General features: G+C 42.7%; 1 protein-coding gene across 2 annotated transcripts in view; it reads left to right on the top strand.

The window, feature by feature from the left end:
- LOC128508606 (CD209 antigen-like protein C) overlaps positions 1-10969 on the top strand; it is a 44637-nt gene extending 33668 nt beyond the window's left edge. The window contains exons 4-6 of one of the 2 annotated variants that reach the window (XM_053480005.1): positions 3945-4072; positions 10368-10474; positions 10658-10969. In XM_053480005.1, the coding sequence (XP_053335980.1) occupies positions 3945-4072; positions 10368-10474; positions 10658-10796 (374 nt within the window). In that variant the 3' untranslated portion in view covers positions 10797-10969. Of the gene's footprint in view, positions 1-3944; positions 4073-10367; positions 10475-10651 lie in introns of both variants that reach the window. The other variant, XM_053480004.1, reaches the window with a different exon arrangement.
- The last annotated feature ends 9896 nt before the right edge of the window (positions 10970-20865 follow it).

Below are 20865 nucleotides of genomic sequence, written 5' to 3'. Positions count from 1 at the left end.
CTAACATTAATTACTAGATAATTAATTCAATAACTAATTAGTGATCATTAGTAATTAGTTCACTGTTAACTGTGCAGTAATTACTGATTCTTAATCAGTCTTACATTTCTCCTGGAGAACTGGAGAACTATGGAGATAATATACAGTGGTGTATATGGAGATAATATACAGTGGTGTGAAAAACTATTTGGCCCCTTCCTGATTTCTTATTCTTTTGCATGTTTGTCACACTTAAATGTTTCTGCTCATTAAAAACTGTTAACTATTAGTCAAAGATAACATAATTGAACACAAAATGCAGTTGTTAAATGAAGGTTTACGTTATTAAGGGAGAAAAAAAAACCTCCAAATCTGCATGGGCCTGTGTGAAAAAGTGATTGCCCCCCTTGTTAAAAAATAACTTAACTGTGGTTTATCACACCTGAGTTCAATTTCTGTAGTCACCCCCAGGCCTGATTACTGCCACATCTGTTTCAATCAAGAAATCACTTAAATAGGAGCTACCTGACACAGAGAAGTAGACCAAAAGCACCTCAAAAGCTAGACATCATGCCAAGATCCAAAGAAATTCAGGAACAAATGAGAACAAAATTAATTGAGTTCTATCAGTCTGGTAAAGGTTATAAAGCCATTTCTAAAGCTTTGGGACTCCAGAGAACCACAGTAAGAGCCATTATCCACAAATGGCAAAAACATGGAACAGTGGTAAACCTTCCCAGGAGTGGCCGGCCGACCAAAATTACCCCAAGAGCGCAGAGACAACTCATCCTAGAGGCCACAAAAGACCCCAGGACAACATTTAAAGAACTGCAGGACTCACTTGCCTCAATGAAGGTCAGTGTTCACGACTCCACCATAAGAAAGAGACTGGGCAAAGACGGCCTGCATGGCAGATTTCCAAGGCGCAAACCACTTTTAAGCAAAAAGGACATTAAGACTCGTCTCAATTTTGCTAAAAAACATCTCAATGATTGCCAAGACTTTTGGGAAAATACCTTGTGGACTGACGAGACAAAAGTTGAACGTTTTTGGAAGGTGCGTGTCCCCTTACATCTGGCGTAAAAGTAACACAGCATTGCAGAAAAAGAACCATCATACCAACAGTAAAATATGGTGGTGGTAGTGTGATGGTCTGGGGTTGTTTTGCTGCTTCAGGACCTGGAAGGCTTGCTGTGATAGATGGAACCATGAATTCTACTGTCTACCAAAAAATCCTGAAGGAGAATGTCCGGCCATCTGTTCGTCAACTCAAGCTGAAGCGATCTTGGGTGCTGCAGCAGGACAATGACCCAAAACACACCAGCAAATCCACCTCTGAATGGCTGAAGAAAAACAAAATGAACTTTGGAGTGGCCTAGTCAAAGTCCTGACCTAAATCCTATTGAGATGTTGTGGCATGTCCTTAAAAAGGCGGTTCATGTTAGAAAACCCTCAAATAAAGCTGAATTACAACAATTCTGCAAAGATGAGTGAGCCAAAATTCCTCCAGAGCGCTGTAAAAGACTCGTTGCAAGTTATTGTAAACGCTTGATTGCAGTTATTGCTGCTAAGGGTGGCCCAACCAGTTATTAGGTTCAGGGGGCAATTACTTTTTCACACAGGACCATGTAGGTTTGGGTTTTTTTTCTCCCTAAATAATAAAAAATATCATTTAAAAACTGCATTTTGTGTTTACTTTGACTAATAGTTAAATGTGTTTGATGATTAAAAACATTTTGTGTGACATACATGCAAAAGAATAAGAAATCAGGAAGGGGGCAAATCGTTTTTCACACCACTGTACGTACCGCGGCCATTCCACCCCCAGTGTCTAAAATGTAAATGTCTATATAAGTGCTTATTGTCCACACACAGAGTTCTCTTTAAAGTGTGTGTGTGCTGTTTTTATTTATCCAGTCAGAGTCTAAAGAGAAAAATGCAACAATAACCTATTATCATGTTATACAAAAGTACAAGCTGTAGTGCTGCAGAAATGCCATATCTTTATATCTGGACTGAAAACAGAGAAAATGAAAGATACATGGTACAAATAGTCAAACCTCAATAGTTCATATAATATTAATTACAATTAATCTTTGTTATCTTTCTTTTGAATCCCAATCAAGATAAAAGCAACCTTATGTTAAATAATAATAAAGTCAGCCCATAAAAGGTGAATTATATATATATATATATATATATATATATATATATATATATATATATATATATATATATATACAGGTCCTTCTCAAAAAATTAGCATATTGTGATAAAGTTCATTATTTTCTGTAATGTACAGATAAACATTAGACTTTCATATATTTTAGATTCATTACACACAACTGAAGTAGTTCAAGCCTTTTAATTATTTTAATATTGATGATTTTGGCATACAGCTCATGAAAACCCAAAATTCCTATCTCAAAAAATTAGCATATCATGAAAAGGTTCTCTAAACGAGCTATTAACCTAATCATCTGTATCAACTAAATAACTCTAAACACCTGCAAAAGATTCCTGAGGCTTTTAAATACTCCCAGCCTGGTTCATTACTCAAAAACGGAAACATGGGTAAGACTGCCGACCTGACTGCTGTCCAGAAGGCCATCATTGACACCCTCAAGCAAGAGGGTAAGACACAGAAAGAAATTTCTGAACCAATAGGCTGTTCCCAGAGTGCTGTATCAAGGCACCCCAGTGGGAAGTCTGTGGGAAGGAAAAAGTGTGGCAGAAAACGCTGCACAACGAGAAGTGGTGACCTGACCCTGAGGAAGATTGTGGAGAAGGACCGATTCCAGACCTTGGGGGACCTGCGGAAGCAGTGGACTGAGTCTGAAGTAGAAACATCCAGAGCCACCGGTACGTGTGCAGGAAATGGGCTACAGGTGCCGCATTCCCCAGGTCAAGCCACTTTTGAACCAGAAACAGTGGCAGAAGCGCCTGACCTGGGCTACAGAGAAGCAGCACTGGACTGTTGCTCAGTGGTCCAAAGTACTTTTTTCGGATGAAAGCAAATTTTGCATGTCATTCGGAAATCAAGGTGCCAGTCTGGAGGAAGACTGGGGAGAGGGAAATGCCAAAATGCCTGAAGTCCAGTGTCAAGTACCCACAGTCAGTGATGGTCTGGGGTGCCATGTCAGCTGCTGGTGTTGGTCCACTGTGTTTTATTAAGGGCAGGGTCAATGCAGCTAGCTATCAGGAGATTTTGGAGCACTTCATGCTTCCATCTGCTGAAAAGCTTTATGGAGATGAAGATTTCATTTTTCAACATGACCTGGCACCTGCTCACAGTCCCAAAACCACTGCTAAATGGTTTACTGACCATGGTATTACTGTGCTTAATTGGCCTGCCAACTCTCCTGACCTGAACCCCATAGAGAATCTGTGGGATATTGTGAAGAGAAAGTTGAGAGACGCACTCTGGATGAGCTTAAGGCCACTATCGAAGCATCCTGGGCCTCCATAACACCTCAGCAGTGCCACAGGCTGATTGCCTCCATGCCACGCCGCATTAAAGCAGTCATTTCTGCAAAAGGATTCCCGACCAAGTATTGAGTGCATAACTGAACATAATTATTTGAAGGTTGACTTTTTTTGTATTAAAAACACTTTTCTTTTATTGGTCGGATGAAATATGCTAATTTTTTGAGATAGGAATTTTGGGTTTTCATGAGCTGTATGCCAAAATCATTAATATTAAAACAATTAAAAGGCTTGAACTACTTTAGTTGTGTGTAATGAATCTGAAATATATGAAAGTCTAATGTTTATCTGTACATTACAGAAAATAATGAACTTTATCACAATATGCTAATTTTTTGAGAAGGACCTGTATATATATTCAAAACCTTTTTTTTTAATATAATGTAGCATAAACAGTTAAAAATAAATAATGTCACTACACATACAATATATCAGAAACTGTGTGATTAATCTCTGTAAATTCTCTCAATTTATCAAAGGGAAGTGTGTCAGCTTTAGCACCAGTCTTTATTACATGTCTAATGAGAAGAAGAACTGGACTGAAAGCAGAGAGGACTGTATAAAGAGAGGAGCAGACCTGGTGATCATAAATAGTCAAGAGGAACAGGTGAGAGAGAGAGAAAGAGACTTAAGATATTAAAAGGCTTTATTAAAGAAACATGTCAGACTTATTTACATAGTTTCATGTGTCTGAGGTTATTTACATATTTTAAGTGTTTTTTTTTTTTTTAAGTAAAAAGAATTCCCACTACCCCCCGCCCTTTCGTTGTTTATTGATTTACAGACTTGTTCAAAGTTTATAGCTTTGTTTACCTGCTGTCCATTTTTGCTTCCTCCTGTGTGTGAGGGACGACCTCTAGAGGGCGCTGTGCGTCCGGTAATTTTGTTTGTGTAGTTTTTTGGTTTGTAGACTCAGTTTCTCCAAATGCCCCTCGGTCCAGTGATGAGAGTGCTCACCTAAACCGAGGTGGCTTATTAAATCCATTATAAAAAGCTGTTTATTTTGGAAAACTGGGTCGAGCATTAATAATATCAAGTGGGAATTTCTTTTCATTTGGTTTTGTTTTGGTTTGCAATTTGTTGTGTTAAATTGGCTCGAGTTTTGTTAAGTTTATGTTCATTTTGCTTTTGTGGTGTGGAGCGATTTGTGTGTAGTTAAATGTGGTAGTTAGTTTGTCCAGTGTTTTGTGTAAGTACTGTTCTGTGTGTCTCCAGGGTTCGTTTGCCTCTCGAATGTTTGGTTACTTCCATGTAGCCACTTGAGGGTTGAGCTGCTAGTGGGTTGAGCTGCTGGGGTTTAGCAGCTAGTAGCTTTGGCCTCTAGTAGCTTTAGCCTCTAGGAGGTTTAGCCTTTAGTTGTATGGATTAGCCTCTTGTGTGTGTCTAGCCTCTTGTGTGTTAGTTCCCTTGTATGTTCAGTTACTAACCTGTACAGTTACTAACCCATTTGTCATTATCCATGTGAAACAATAACCTGTTTAGGTACTAACCCTATTAACTACTAACCCAATCAGTCATTAGTCTCATTCCTAGTATGTCTCGTCATTAGTCTCTCCTGTCCTAGTCTGTCTCATCCCTCGTCTGTCTCCTCCCTCGTGTTTCCGTGTTTCGCTCTATGCTTGTGTTAAGACAGAGTTCTTTAAGTTTCTTTGTTTGTTTGTTCTTTATTAATAATGTTTTGTTTAATAAAAAGACTCTTTAAGATCATACCCCCTGCGTTTATGCCTACCCACAGCAACATCAAAAACACCACCACCATAGAACATAACACTGTGTGACAGTTTTTTTTTTGCGTTTTTTTTTTTTTGCAGTTTCTTTTGTTAAATGCTTTTACCAAGCGTCTTTTTTCTTTTTTTGACAGTTTTAAACAATCAGTAATTTGCTCCTTAGTGTCTTCGAGTACATCTGCGTGTGTCTGTGTGTTTGTGCTGTGCCTTATCCTGCTTATTCACTCTCTTGTGCTGCGGTGCTCAGGGTCTGACTGTGTTTTGTGGTTGGTTCTGTGGTTAAGGTCTCTTTTCCTTCTTGCCTTAGCTGCAGTGTTTTCTGTCAGTGTTGGCGGTGGTGTGCAGATCTGCGGTTGCTGTACCGCAGATATATTCTTCGGTGGATATGTTATGGACGGGATCAGCATCAGGGGCGGGGTCGCTGTCAATGCTGACCACTGTAAGGGCATCATGTTTTACACTTGCACTGTTCTCAGTAGTGTTGGTGTTCATATCAGCACTGGGTGTGGTGTGTGTCCCTGTGGTCTCGGTGTGTTCTGAACTGACCTATTATAAGCTGTGACTCGGGTGTGTGACTGCTCTGGATGTCAGTGAGGCCCACTTTAGACTCGGACTTTTCTGAGTTTTCCAGATCCTGTTTCCCTGGCCGTGTTGCCACCCTGAGCTCCCCGGCTGCCACTCTGTGTGGACAGCTCAGTCCTTTATGTCCTACATCCCCATACTTGAAACACATGAGCTGCTCCAGGGTGGCAAAAGCAGTGTAGCTACTGCCCCCCTCTTCACACTTAAAATTTATATAAAGTGTTCCTTCTTTTTCATTTAAAACCATTTAAATGTGCTTCCAGAAAGACAGGACCTGTCTCACATAGGAGCTCTTGCACCCGAGCAGGACTGCCCTTATGAGGATTGACAAACTCCCCTAAGTGGGCCAGCTCCTTCATTATTGCCTTATCTTTTATGAACGGAGGCATGTTTGAGATCACCACACGTGTAGCAGGGACAGACAGAGGGGTAACTTGGACTATGGATCTTCTTACATGTGTTCCACCCTTTGTCAGTGTGCTGATGAGGTTTACCTTGGTCAAAAACACCACCACCACTTTATTCATTCGTGAGGAAGAGTAGATGATCTCACACCCTACCTGCTATCCTACTGCTAACAGCACCTCCTTCACTTGTACATTGTCCTCTGGCACACATCTTAATGCAATGCCAGAGAGACAGCGTCTCCACACCAGCCTTAGAGGCCTTGGTGCCCCACCCACTCTCTCTTACTCTAAACTCATTATTATTATTATTTTTTTACTAATAGCATATGCTAAATAAAAAAAATAAAGTACAGTAGTTACTCAAGGGGAATGTCTATGACTGCCGCACACTCTGTTGTGGCCAAATGGCAACAGCCAAAATAAATCAGTCGCAATTCAAAGTAATTTGTGAAATGACCGCCAGGTGGCGCAAAGGGACATCTTGCAAAACGGCTGCAATTCATTTGGTTTAGACAGACTTTGTTTCTATTTGTCTATTGTAATTTTTAAAGAAAACAGCAAAAACAACAGCTTAAGGGCTTGTAAAAACATTTTTATTTTAGCTGTAAAAATGTCAATTTTGGAGTCAGTGGTCCGAGCACACCGTAATAATCTTTGTATGATAAAATTACTCGTGGCATGAATCGAAGTGCTTCAGTTTCAAATAATTATTTTACGCTGAACCCAAACAGCAAAAGAACATGATAATAATAATCTAAAGAATAATAATCATCTTGATTTTAGCTGTTTATGTCTAGCATTGAATAATTATTTAATTATTAATAATTAAAGCTGCTCACATGGCGTGCGCTTTCATAAAAAAATGCAGTGTTTAATCAGCAAATATATGTGAAGAAGGTTCTAGATGAATATTCTGACTGAAACAAAGCTGCTCGTGTCGGCTCATATCGGGATCATTTTGATCAAAGGGAAGATGAAAAGTGGAAGTGTGTACCAACAACATAGCACAATGCATGTGTGTCTTTGCGGTGCTGTGCAGTGGACCGTGCATGCACAACCTCTCGCGGGCGAACCTTTCTCTGAATACGCTGTTTAACGAGGGTGGGGATAAAAAACAGCGCACCGGCAGAAGTAGACTAATGATTATGAATGCATCGGGGAAAACAGCAGGGAAACTGACTCTGGCCATTTTAATAATTCATTGATAAGTTGATGTTTTTGGTTTCGACTGTGATGAGGGTGATCATGTCATCACGTCATCTCCGCAGCAGTGGATGCGCCAGTAATCCACGTTTTATCGGAATAACATAAGCAGATTTTTTCCATTAGTTTATATAAAAGCAGACATTTAGCCTTCTGTATATTGTACTTTTAGTACTGTGATTTTAAATTCGTTTAATGTTTCACTTGTATTTTATTAAGGTATTTGCCGGCGGTGGTACAGCACAACGGAATGTTGGGATGTAAAAATGTAATTTGTTAAAAAGTTTTCATTATTTAGTGAAGAACATTATAATGATCATAACAGCCTACTGCATTTAATTCTTATAATAACTCAAAAACACCGACATTTACTGTCGCAGTAGCACGTCCTGAGAATGTTTGAATTTTTATGGTCATTTAGTTTTGTTTATTTCAGTTGAATCAATAAATCTACTACAAATTTAAAGAACACAAAATATAACATGACAAAAAACATACATGCGTAGCTTTTCTAATTACACATGATAAAAAAATCTAAAAAAACAGTTTTAACCAGAATTAACAAGACCGAGGGGAGGTCTCTGCCTAAAATGTCTTTCGCCAGCAAAACATAAACATAAATAGAAACATAAAAAATAAAAAGAAATAAAATGTTTAATGATACCAATTAAATCAGACTTCATAGTTCTAACTTTAATTGTATTTTATAAATTTACTGAATATATTCAGATTTTGTAAAATAATGAAACCTGTTTCCTTGGTAGACCTTTTTTACCATTAAACATTTTATTTCTATTTATTTTATGTTTTGCTGGCGAAATACATTTTAGGCAGAGATGTCTGCTCGGTCTTGTTAATTCTGGTTAAAACTGGTTTAATAACTTTACACCTGAAAGTTGAGAAAAGGGGTTACAGTAACTGACCGTGCTGTCACGTTGTATATATATATATACAATGTGAGTAGCCTATATATTTGTTTGTTGCATTTCTGGTGAAGTATGTCTGCAGTTTTATCAATAAATCTACTCATACTGTATCTGCGATCAGCCTTTTGATCAACGACACTCATTTATTGTTTACTATAGGGTCAGTTGTATTATGCTTCATCTGAAGAATAAACACACCTGGTTGATTGTCTTGAAAGTCTTGGGTAGTGGTGGACTGGTGCACCATGAAACATTGATTGAAATGCAATTCTTATGCACACAAAAAATAAACTACACAGCAAAAATATGTTGTATTATATTATAACTTGAAAAAAATCAGCTCACATCAGAGCGCACTGTCATGTTGGAAAAGCCAGCGTTTATCTAGCAAGTAGCCTATATTTTTTATTTTATCGATAAATCACACAGTTTATCAGTATTTTGATAAAAACGCTGCCTTTTGTAAAGTGAAAGTACGAGCCGCGGGTTTCTGCACATCGAAGAACAGCTTTATTTCACTCATAAATTTACAATCACAATTCAGCTATTATTTCCAGTCGTGGTCAAATAATCAGTGAAATAATCATTCAGTGCTGGACACAAACAGCAAAAAACATGATAGTTATTATTCTAAAAAGCCTGAAGCACTTTGTGTTTATATATATGAACATAGATATGGCATATTCAGGAAGCAGGACATTCGTAAACACTACCAGATAGCCTACTATCAGGAAATTTAATTAATTTCAAGACCATTTAAACTAAGGCATTGCCATGTCTTTCATTGTTTTGTCCCTGTTAAGACATTACAAAAACTATATAAGAAACTTATTAGGAATTTTAAAGAACATTTTTGGGCATCTCATTTCATCATTATAAAAATAATATGAAGCACATATACACACGTTCACCATAAATGATCTATTGTAAAACAAAATGAAATTCATGTTTGCTTCAGCACTGGAAACAATATTGTTTTAGGCTAACTAATTATACACAATTCATCGTTGTACTTGGTCCGGCTTTTAGATAAAGTCCTTCCATGCGCCATCTGGCGGGTATTCAAGTGGCGGATGTTGTGAAGCACAACACATTTATTTAAATAAATTAAATTCCCGAATGTTGCTTGTGGCAATGAATTGTGGGAAGTTGCAGGAAAAAACATGCATTCTTAATGGCCACATCTGTATGCCTCTTTGTTCATCGAAAGGCATGTGCTCTGGAAGTCAACGAGAGTGTAAAAGTATGACTTGGTGGTCTATGCCCCCCCCCCCTTTTTTTTTTTTACCAGATTACCGATTTATACCCTTGTTTTTGGGGTTTACTTCAAGACATCTGTTTTAACATTACTCTTTCTGTTTTAGTGTTCAAGTCTCAGCTAATCAAACTATTGGTAGTGTTGTTCATGTTCTAGATCCTGTTTTGGTTTGTGTTTAGTTTTCTTTATTAAATGTCTTTACATCCATGCCTATGCCTTGCCTGCATCCTCTCAAACTGACTGCCTCTGTGAGTAATAATAATAAAAAATATGTATTATTTGTATTATTTTATTAAACATAAATAAATACAAAAAAACATTAAACACACCATAAATCCTCATCCTGTCCCCAAAATGTACACAATCCCTGCAGTCTGTGTGTCATTTTAGCATGAACAAATTAATGCTAGAGTCTGGCCTTTAAAAGTGTTTTCATCATCAGTTCTGGGTTCAGTGTGCCACTGCCTTTTATTTGGTTTGTACATGTGAGACAGGTCGCTAGTTTGGCCTAGACTAATAATAAATGAGTATGAAAATCTGTTCTTTTTGTGCGGTGAGTATCTCAGGCCAAGGATGTAAAAGTTCTCTGTCATGATTTGTCCAAATCTTACTACCAATTCTCTCAGAGTGCTAACATTAGCCCTGATCTATCACAACTTATAATGAGGTGGTCTAGCGTTTCCTCTCTTCCACAAAAAAAGCATGTTGGAGCTTATGTAGAGTCAGTATGCGTTATGTGTCCACTGCTACTGTAAATAATGATAAAAGTTCTTAAGTTGTTCTGCTATAAAATACACAGGACTTCATCACTGAACAGCTGCAAGAAAGTCAAGCTTGGATTGGTCTGAGTGACAGCGACACAGACGGAGAGTGGAAATGGGTGGACGGTACACCAGTGACCTCTGGGTAAGAGACCACATGTGTGTGTCAACAATATTTTTTTTTCTTGTGTATTTAAGACTGCAGAGTAAATAAATAAACCTGGATGAATATTTTTTTTATTTTATATTTTTATTGATCAGAGATCTTTTTTTATGATTTGTTTGGAAACTCAGTGCTGAAGACTAAATCAGATTGTCTTAGTTTCAGTAAATGGGCTCAACATGAACCTGACAATTACCAAGATAATGAAGACTGTGGTGAGACTGGGTATCCTGATGAACAGCACTGGAATGATGCACCGTGCTCTCATAAACAACGCTGGATTTGTGAGAAGAAAAATAAATAAATGTTTCCAAATAAATCAAGCTGAGTGTATTAATCAGTGGGATGAGTTCTAACTGTGTCTTCATGAAATTATTATTGTTCATTATTATAACTGCTGAGCACAACAACAATATTTTACACCTATATGTTTATCTGTACTGCTTGAATAACTAGTAAGCTGTGATAATATAAACCTCACCCGCTCTCTCATTAGGCTTAGTGTTCAGTACTTCATGACATTGCAGGAGTTCTGCAGTGAAACAGATTATCAGAGACTCTTAAAGTAGTAAACTCACTCTAATATAAAGTCACACGACCATAGTAAGGTTATTTATTTAGGGTGTCCACCACCATTCACCATCCAAAATGAGTTATGGCCATGTGACCCTCTAAGTTGTCATGCTCACATTTTGTCATTAAATAAACTTTCTCTACTTATTTGCTTGAAGTATGACATTTTTGTTTTGTTAGCTTTTTTATTGTCATGTTTAGTATTTTACTAATTTTAACTTGATTATCCTTTAAAACTTTACTGGCAAGAAATCCTTTACGCAATTTATTTCATTATTGTAATGTGCAATGTTAAACTAATTTGTTGTTATATGTAACAAACTAGTTACAGTATGTACTGTAGGTAGTTACCCTGATTAAATTTACCCCTCCCTCCCCCAGCAGAAAGTAATTTAATCAAGTGTGCTACAATTTGTTTAGGTGGTAACACTTCATATGAACTGCACATTTGTCATGAATAAACTCTTAGTTCATCAGTGTGTAACATCTGAACCACCTCAGTTCGGGGGAAAAAGATCTGGGTCAACTGATTACTGAGCCGCTGTTTTTTGTCTCCCCCTAGTGCATCTACGTGTGTACTTGTTTCCTGTTAGCTGTATTATCACCAAATCAAGTTCACCTATGTCTACCCCTGTGTCTTTAAATATTCCAGCCGAACCCGTAGCCCTTCGTCTGTTCACCATTGTGCACCCTCGTGTCTTGTCCCACACGTATGCCATTTGTGACTATGTTTTCCCCCCAGGAATGAAAGGAGTCTGCAGGATCGGGCAACGTGCTTGAACTATTTCCAAGTTTACGGATCAATCACAGCAAGCACTGTGAGTTTACCAAGTTGAAGAGAGCCAAGGAGGTCTATATCGTTTCCCATTCTGTGTGAGCACAGACTGCCTGCAGACCCAACCTGGGGAGCCCCCGGTTTGGAGGGGTTAACGTCAGAATCTGCATTTCTTGTGTTTTTGTTATTTTTCTTTGTTTCTTTTTAGACAATCACATAATAAATAGACCTTGTTTTCCTGCATCTGCGTCTGCCCTCGCTCTTGGCAATGATATTGTAGCGTTTTCATGCCCGAAAGGATGGTGGAGAGTCGAGTAATTAAATTGCTGCCCAATGCAAATGGCTGGGAGTATTTTATTTTACTCACACAGGGTAACCAGCAGCATAACAACACACACACCACATCACACATATCCTGGCTGAAGCCACTAAACCAAATACCTTTTCCCAACAGGGTGAACACATAACAGCCCCTCCCGCAAAGCATGATGGTTCCCAAGCGAAACCCCGCCCCCCGTCACACTGCCCCCACCCGAGCTGTGACCGTCCCCGGTCACCATGGCTCAGTCCAACAGACGTGACGGTGGTCGGCGCCGGCGTTGGGAACGCCGGAGTCTGGTTGTGGAGGAAGAGGGCCCGTCGCCCTCCTCCTGAGGCGGACTGGCCTCCACAGCATCCGACGATGCCCTGGCGTGGGGCTGATAAGGAGCCAGACGATCCCGGTGGAGCACGACCAGTCGCGACCGCCCCGCCAACCGCACCCGGTAGACCACGTCAGAGAGCTGTGCGACGACCGTGCAGGGGCCCACCCAGTGCGACATAAGCTTAGGTGAGAGCCCCCTTTTCCTTCCGGGGGAATACACCCAAACTTGCTCCCCAGCAGCAAAGTCTCGCCCCCGGCTGTGCGTATCGTACACACGGCGCTACTTAACCCCGGCGTCCGCCAAGTGTCTACGCGCCAATTCGTGGACACGGAACATTTAGTCTTTTAATGAACAAAAATACTCCACACCTGGTTTCGTGGGTAAATCCACTTGTGGAGGGGACCCAAACACTAGATCCACAGGCGTGCGCAACTCGCGACCGAACATCAACGCAGCTGGCGTCAGCTGCGAGGACTCCTGCACCGCCGTACGATACGCCCAAAGCACGAGAGGCAAATGCTCGTCCCAATCTTTTTGTCGGTCGCTGGTAAGCACGGCGAGTTGGGTGGTGAGTGTTCGGTTGAACCGTTCCACGAGGCCGTCACTTTGTGGATGCAAGGGCGTGGTGCGGGTCTTTTTTACTCCGAGGCGCTCGCACACCGCCGCAAACACCTCCGCCTCGAAGTTACGCCCCTGATCGCTGTGCAACTGCTCCGGGACGCCGAATCGGCTGAACACCTCATCCACCAGCACTCGAGCCGTGGTGGAAGCGCTCTGATCTGGAACAGCGAACGCCTCTGGCCACTTCGTAAAATAATCCATGGCCACCAGCACATAACGATTCCCGCGATCAGAGACGGGAAACGGCCCCAGAATGTCCACGCCCATACGTTCCATGGGCGTCCCCACCCGAAAGTCTTGCAAGGGTGCTCGTGAGCGCTGGGAAGGGCCCTTCTTTGCCGTGCAGACATCGCATCTGTGAACAAAAAGTTCGCTGTCAGTATGACAACCCGGCCAGTAGAACCGAGCACGCAACCGCCGCAGTGTCTTAGTTACCCCAAAGTGTCCCGAACCTGCGTGCCCATGAACCATCCCCAGCACACATGCCCGCAAAGTCCGCGGCACCAGCAGCTGAAAAGATTCGCCAGCGCCACACGGCCGTTCCCACCGGCGGTAGAGTAAGCCCCCCCGCAACGCTAGTCGGTGAAACTGCGAGTGGAGAGCTTTTTCTTCTGGTCCCAGGTGGGCAATGGCGGCATAATCCGGTCTCTGGCCCGCGTTAACCCAACCTACTACCCGCTGCAGCGCCGGGTCCTTCTCCTGTTCGACCACTAGCTGCTCGCAGTCCATCTGTGGCACAGGCGAAACGACCACCGGCGATGGTTTAGGTGCCGCAGTGACTCGGCTGCACGCCGGCTCGGACGGCCGATTACCGACGGGGGCTTCGGAAGACTGCGCAGGGAGAATGTTCTGGTTCACGGGGGTCGGGGTGTGTTCGCTGTCGTTACCACCCACACGCTCTTCAACCCGCTCGCAGTGTCGACAACGCTCTTTGCTGCACGGCCGGCGGGATAACGCATCGGCGTTAGCATGCAATTTTCCCGCTCGGTGCTGAACGGTGAAGTGATAGTCCTGCAACCGCTCGAGCCAACGCGCTAACTGGCCCTCGGGCTCTTTAAAACTAAGCAGCCACACTAGCGAAGCGTGATCGGTCCGCAGCAAGAAGGATTGCCCGTATAAATACGGCGTAAAATGCTTAAGGGCCGCGACGACCGCTAGCAGCTCGCGCCGCGTGACGCAGTAATTCTTCTCCGGGCCAGACAACGCGCGGCTGAAGTAAGCGACAACACGCTCTTCGCCCCCGGCAACCTGAGACAGGACGGCCCCCAGCCCTACATCGCTCGCGTCCGTGTCGAGAATAAACGTACGAGCTATATCAGGATACTCGAGAACGGGCGACGTAACCAGAGCTTCCCGTAACCGAGTAAACGCACGCGCGTGCTCCCTGTCCCAGCGAAACGGCTGGTTCTTTCTCGTGAGCGCGTGCAGCGGGCTGGCGATCGTAGCGAAATCCCTCACGAACCGGCGATAGTACGACGCTAACCCGAGAAAAGTGCGCAGCTGCGACACATTCGACGGCTCAGGCCAATTCTGTACCGCGGCAATTTTGGCTGGATCGGTGGCAATCCCTCGAGCGCTAATGACGTGTCCCAGAAAGACAGTTTCTTGCCGCAACAACTGGCACTTTTTGGGATTGAGCCGCAAATTCGCCCGCCGGATAGCTAGAAACACCTCCCGTAGGTTAGCTAGCGCGACCGCAAAATCCTTGCCGTGCACCAATAAATCGTCTAAGTAGACGACACAACGGTTGCGAGGGATCTCTGCCAATACTCTCTCCATCAACCGTTCGAACGTAGCGGGAGCGTTGCAGAGGCCGAACGGCATGCGCCGAAATTGCCATAGCCCTTGTCTGATAGAAAACGCGGTTTTGGGTCGTGCTTCCGGGGCGAGCTCTACTTGCCAGTACCCGCTACGCAGATCCAACGAGCTAAACCACGCCGAGCCCGCAACGTGTTCCAACGCATCATCTATTCGCGGCAACGGATAAGAATCTTTACGCGTCACCTCGTTTAACCGCCGGTAGTCCACACAAAACCGCCACGATTCGTCCTTCTTACGCACAAGTACAACGGGTGAAGACCACGGTCCGGATGCTGGCTCTATGACGCCCGAGTCGGCCATCTCACGCAGCTGCTGCTTGGCTATAGCTCGTTTAGCTAACGGGAGGCGTCTCGGATGTAACCGAACAGGAGCGGCGTTACCTGTATCGATGTTGTGCTGCACCAAATTGGTATGCGTGCACTCGCGCTCATCCACTGCGAAAATATCTGCGAACTCGTGCAAAAGGGACTTCACAGCGTCGGTCTGCGTCTGATTTAGCCCCACACTGCTACGCTGCATCAGCTCGGCCATTATTCTCGCTCGGACAGCTACCGGATGTTTACACGGCGCGTCCACCGGAAGTTCCGCCCCCCTGGTGCGTGCTACTAACCCGTCCGGCTGCGCTTTGGGCACTAGCAACCTAGCTAAACCGAAACTACCCCGCAGAGTCCCGTCCGCGAGATTCAGTACCGCACCCCACCTTTCCAAAGTGTCTAATCCCAAGATACAATCATCCTCGATATCCGCCACAAAGAATGGGTGAAAAAGAATGATTGTACCTACTTGTATTCGCACTGTGCGACAGGCCCGTATCCTCAGATAACTCCCCGACACGGTGCGAATGTTCACGGCCGGGTCCGGCAGCACACGACCGCGCTCTCCACGCTCCAACAATCCCCCGCGCAGCAGCGAAACTGTAGAGCCGGTGTCCACGAGCGCCCGCAGCGAAACGTTGTCCAGGCCGCAGTCCACATAGACCCCCGCGCGATTTCCGACACGTCCCGACCGGAAGTTAAATCCGGCAGTTGGGGAAACAAAGATGGCTGTGGGAGGCGGTTTCCCCTCGGCGCCCCCCGAAGCTAGTTTAACGGCTGCTGGGGTACGCTGTCCTCCGGCCGGAGAACGTTGCAGCGGTGGTCTGGCGGTCCCTGGCCTCGGCGTCGTCGCGGAAACTCGGAGGCTGGGTCGAGGCCCAGCCGTGACGGGTAGCCCTGTCCCCGGCTAGGTTCACCTACCCAGCGGCCGCGAGCCACCGAAGATCGCTCGGCTCTCTCGCCGCGGTGTTCACCCAAGATGGGCTCGGCGGGCGCGGCCGCGCGCCGCGCCACGGACAGGGACGCCCGGGCCGCGAACCGGAGGTGCTCGCGAAGCCGGTACGGCCGGACTCCCCGAAGGAACGCGCGACGAGCTAGCTCCTCCTGCTGGCCGTGTCCGAAATCCGGATAGCCCTGGCGCGCGAGAGATCGCAGGTCCATGGCGAACGCCCCTAGTGGCTCAGAGGCGCTCCGCACGCGGGTTGCCAACTCCTCGCCCGCGGCCTCGTTACGGTCCCCTGCGCCGAAGCGGAAACAGAGCGACTGCTGCAGCTTCACCCAATCCCCCCGCTCATCAGCCCGGAGATCTTGCAACGCCCGCAGCGCGTCACCCTCCAACGAGAGGGCCACCCGGACAGCTGTTTCCGCTGGGGACCAGCCCGCGAATTTGGCGGCTAGCTCTACCTGGGCGATGAACGCGTGGGGGTCGCCGGCGCCGTTGTAGGCCGGCAGGCGTAGCTGCAGGTCGCTTCGCTGACGGACGGAACACGGAGCTGTAGCTTGCTCCGGCGTCGGCGCCGTGTCACTGGAGGAATCCTCTCCGAGGTCCAATGCCGGAACCTGGAACGCGCCGCTCCGCTCCGGTTGCCGCTCCTTGCCCGCGCTGGCTCCGTCATGGAGGGTCTTCTTCCTTCTCAGCTGCTCCGCCACTCGGCGGCCTAGTTGGATCCTCCGGATTTCCTCCGGGGTGCGTTCTAACTCGCGACTCTCCATCCCACTTCTGACACCAATTGTAGCGTTTTCACGCCCGAAAGGATGGTGGAGAGGCGAGTAATTAAATTGCTGCCCAATGCAAATGGCTGGGAGTATTTTATTTTACTCACACAGGGTAACCAGCAGCATAACAACACACACACCACATCACACATATCCTGGCTGAAGCCACTAAACCAAATAACTTTTCCCAACAGGGTGAACACATAACAGCCCCTCCCGCAAAGCATGATGGTTCCCAAGCGAAACCCCGCCCCCCGTCACGATATCTATGACACAGTGTAAGTGTACAGTAAGTAAATTATTAAACTATTTAAATTTACATGTAAACACTAAATGTTTAGACATCCTGATACTAATTGTTTAAACTACTGTTAACAAATTCTTCATGAACATATTTTTTTGCTATAAATCATGATTCTTTCAGGTAGTTAAAATCATTTACTACTTTGCTAGTTAACTATTTCTGTGAGCTCTTCCAAAGTGAGGACTATTTATTTCTTTTAAAGCATTCAAAAGCTCAGTTGTGGTTTTAAAAGAGAGGAAACAGGACAGATTGATACAGAATGTTTATGAATGTTTATTATGAACATTTATTACAAAAAATGGAACTGTACAACTTTCTACTCGATAGAAAATACAAAAATAAAATTCTGCAATTCCACATAAAAAATTAAAATAAAAAAATAAGCCACAAAATGAAGAAAATTAACAAAATATTTAAACAGCAAAAAGCAGAGAAAATATATATACTCAACAATTATCAAAAATATGACATTAAATTGAAAAAGGGTTTCTTGTAACGGTAAACATGTCTGAGAGAGAATTCAGTGCAAACTGTAATTCACAAAAAGTGCAAAACTGTAAACCTGTAATCCTTCAAACAACTTAACTTTAAAGTAAAATGAAAATAAACCTCAGAAATCTAATGTAAAAAGTATTATTCTGTAAAATGTAAACATTTGTAAATAAAATAAACCAGTTCCTACATTGGATCACAAAATTGGCAAAAATACAGCAAATACATCTTTCATGAAGCCAATCATGAGCAACAATAATCAATTAAAATTCAACTACTTCAGTACTCACTTTCAATATCAGTTTTCTTACAGTGATTATAGTGACTAAATATGACTACTTGTACTTTCTCGAAATGTCATGAATCACATGGCACTATCATGGTGTTTTCTTTGCCAGTGGTGTAAAAAGTATTTACATTCATTACTTGAGTAGAAGTATAGATACTAGAGTTTAAAAAGGCTTCTTTAGAAGTTGAAGTATCAACTCAAGCTTTTTACTCAAGTAAAAGTGTAAAAGTACTGCTTTCAAAACTACTTAAAGTATAAAAGTAAAAGTAACGTAAGGGGAAAAAGGCATTAAGGATAAAAGCTTAGGCTGTGCCACTGGCCTATATACTGCACTAACACCTCATAAAAGAAGAAAAATGTGGTGTTTTTTTGTTGTATTTTTTAATGGCCATAGTGATTTAGGATACTGTAAATGGCAATTAAAAAAGAATGCATTTTTTTTTACAATGCAAATACATTAAAGAACCATATATGTGTACTACTAAGCATTACAGTAACATGTTTCATGGAGAAGAAGATATAATAACTAGTTGCCTAAATATTTTAATGGTGCAAAAAGGCAAACTTCAGAGGCATGTCATCGGTAACCTTTTTAGGAATGTAAATGTACATCTAAGCTTAGCTGCAAGAATCTTTTATGGACAACATACAAGAAAATTAGTGTACCCAGGGCAGGCTTAGTAACAATTCAATTACCCTTGTATGGTTGTCTACAATAAACATTAGTGCTGTCAGAATGAATGATTAATCCAAGTGATTAATCAAAAAAAAAAAAAACATATATATATATATCGAATCTTGCGTCTCTATCACGGACATCTTCTTTTTTGGTTGTTTTTTGAATGACAAGCTAAAATAAAATAGGAGTAACAAGGCTATTTTTTAAAATGTAAGAAGTAGAAAGTACAGATAATTGGGTGAATATGTAAGGAGTAGATGTTAAAAGTCAGCTGAAAAATAATTACTCCAGTAAAGTATAGATACCCAAAATTTCTACTTAAGTAAGTTAACAAAGTATCTGTACTTAGTTACTTAACACCTCTGTTTTTTGCTAGTCATTCATTCCAACACTGGATCACAGAAGAGGCACAATACAACAAATACATTCTTTATAAAACATTAATAATATAATAAATAAAAAATCAACTACCTTATTCACGGCATGGTGGTCAGAAAGCACACTCTCAGTCAGATTTTCCCTAGGCCTCCAAATCTGCTCCTTGTAGGATCTCTCAATATGCTGTGTGTGGGCACCAGTGTGTGGATTTACACCACCTGCTGTGGTTGGTGGTGTGATGGTTGTACTCTGGTGCATGGCGTATGCAATAGGTACACAACTTGTCACTGATAATTGATGACCCAGGACTCAAAGGATGGCCAATCAAGGGGACAAGTTGTCTTCTAGATCTTCTTTCTATAAAATGTAAAACAGGTTTTCCAAATCTTGAAAAACAGACAAACAGATACATCATAATAACAGTAACTTTAGTAATTATAGTTGGCATTTAGTTGAAGTTGATATTGATATAACATACCATTCGTTAGTGCTAAAAAAAAAAAAGCTTTGGTCAATCACAACAACCTCCCTTCTTCCACCAATCTGCTGGCCTGTACACCTTCTCATGCTTTCAACTGTGATACAGTCGTCACTTATTCTCTTTACCATTTTACTAAGAGTTCCTGAACTGCCTGCAATGATGTCATCCATCATGTCTATCTGCCGTGTCTATTACACCCTGTGTAAACTTTCAAACAGAACATGTGATGTTTATGTAGGCCTTTATGACTCTGTATGCAATATTTTAATTATTACACTTTTTATTCAAATACAAAAGAGAACAACAAACAGTGAATGTATGAGATTCATATTTATGTTTTTACTGTTATTACTTGCCTACTGTATTGGTAAAGGAATTGATCTTTAATGAAAGTTGATGAAAGATGGGCTCCAAACAGAAAAAGCACAGGGCTATGGGAGATAAGGAGAGGATGTCAAGGTTCGCTTCCTTTAGAGCTTGGACCTCTGAGGCAGGAAAGAGACCAGTACCATGTCAAAAAATGTGTTGAAAGTCGTTAGTCCTCACTTATATAATCCATTTAACTCTGCCTTCTTACTCTCTCAGTCCCTTCTTAGCTCTTTTGCACTGGCCAGAGCTTATACAAGTGCCATGGCAAGAAGGACATTGTCTCCATCTCAAAGTCCCAAGACTTTGATATATTTAGACTGTTTCCCCTCTGTCCTTCCTCTATCTTCTGTGTCAGCAACTACCACTCCTCTCTGTTTTCCATCAAACTCCTAGCCACTCCTATCACCCCGCAGCACCTGAGCAATAGCTGGCAGGTCTTTTGGTACAGATCTGTCCTTTAAAAACGCAAGTTTTGAGAAAAGGAATCCTGCGATTTGCCGCGGCTGCACGCGGTAAGCTGTGAAAAAGCCCTTCATTACCTGTAGGGGCAGTCGTGTTTCAGGCTGAAGTATTGTGTGTCTACTAAAGCCGAAAATGTGTTGTGTCTCTTAGGCGCCCATTGACAGCAAGCGACAGAGCCCATAAACGTGTCAAACTCAAACTGAATGTATTTATTCTTCATTTTATTCTCTCCTTCAATGGTGGTACTTCTTTGACTGCATTTTCTCCATTCAGAATTATTATTATTAGTGGTAGTAGTAGTAGTTCTCCGATTACATTTTCACCCAGAGCGGGATTCGAACCAGGGTCTGAACACTTTTATACTATTATTTAAGCAACGCCACACCACTTGGAAAGCCGCAAAAAAATTTTAATTTAATTTTTCTTGAAGTATCACTGAACATATATTGGGTCAT

The sequence above is a fragment of the Clarias gariepinus genome, chromosome 20 (genome assembly GCF_024256425.1).
Source record: "Clarias gariepinus isolate MV-2021 ecotype Netherlands chromosome 20, CGAR_prim_01v2, whole genome shotgun sequence".
NCBI lineage: Eukaryota > Metazoa > Chordata > Actinopteri > Siluriformes > Clariidae > Clarias > Clarias gariepinus.
The sequence above is the reverse complement of the archived record's forward strand: the minus strand, read 5'-3'. Positions and strand labels throughout refer to the sequence as shown.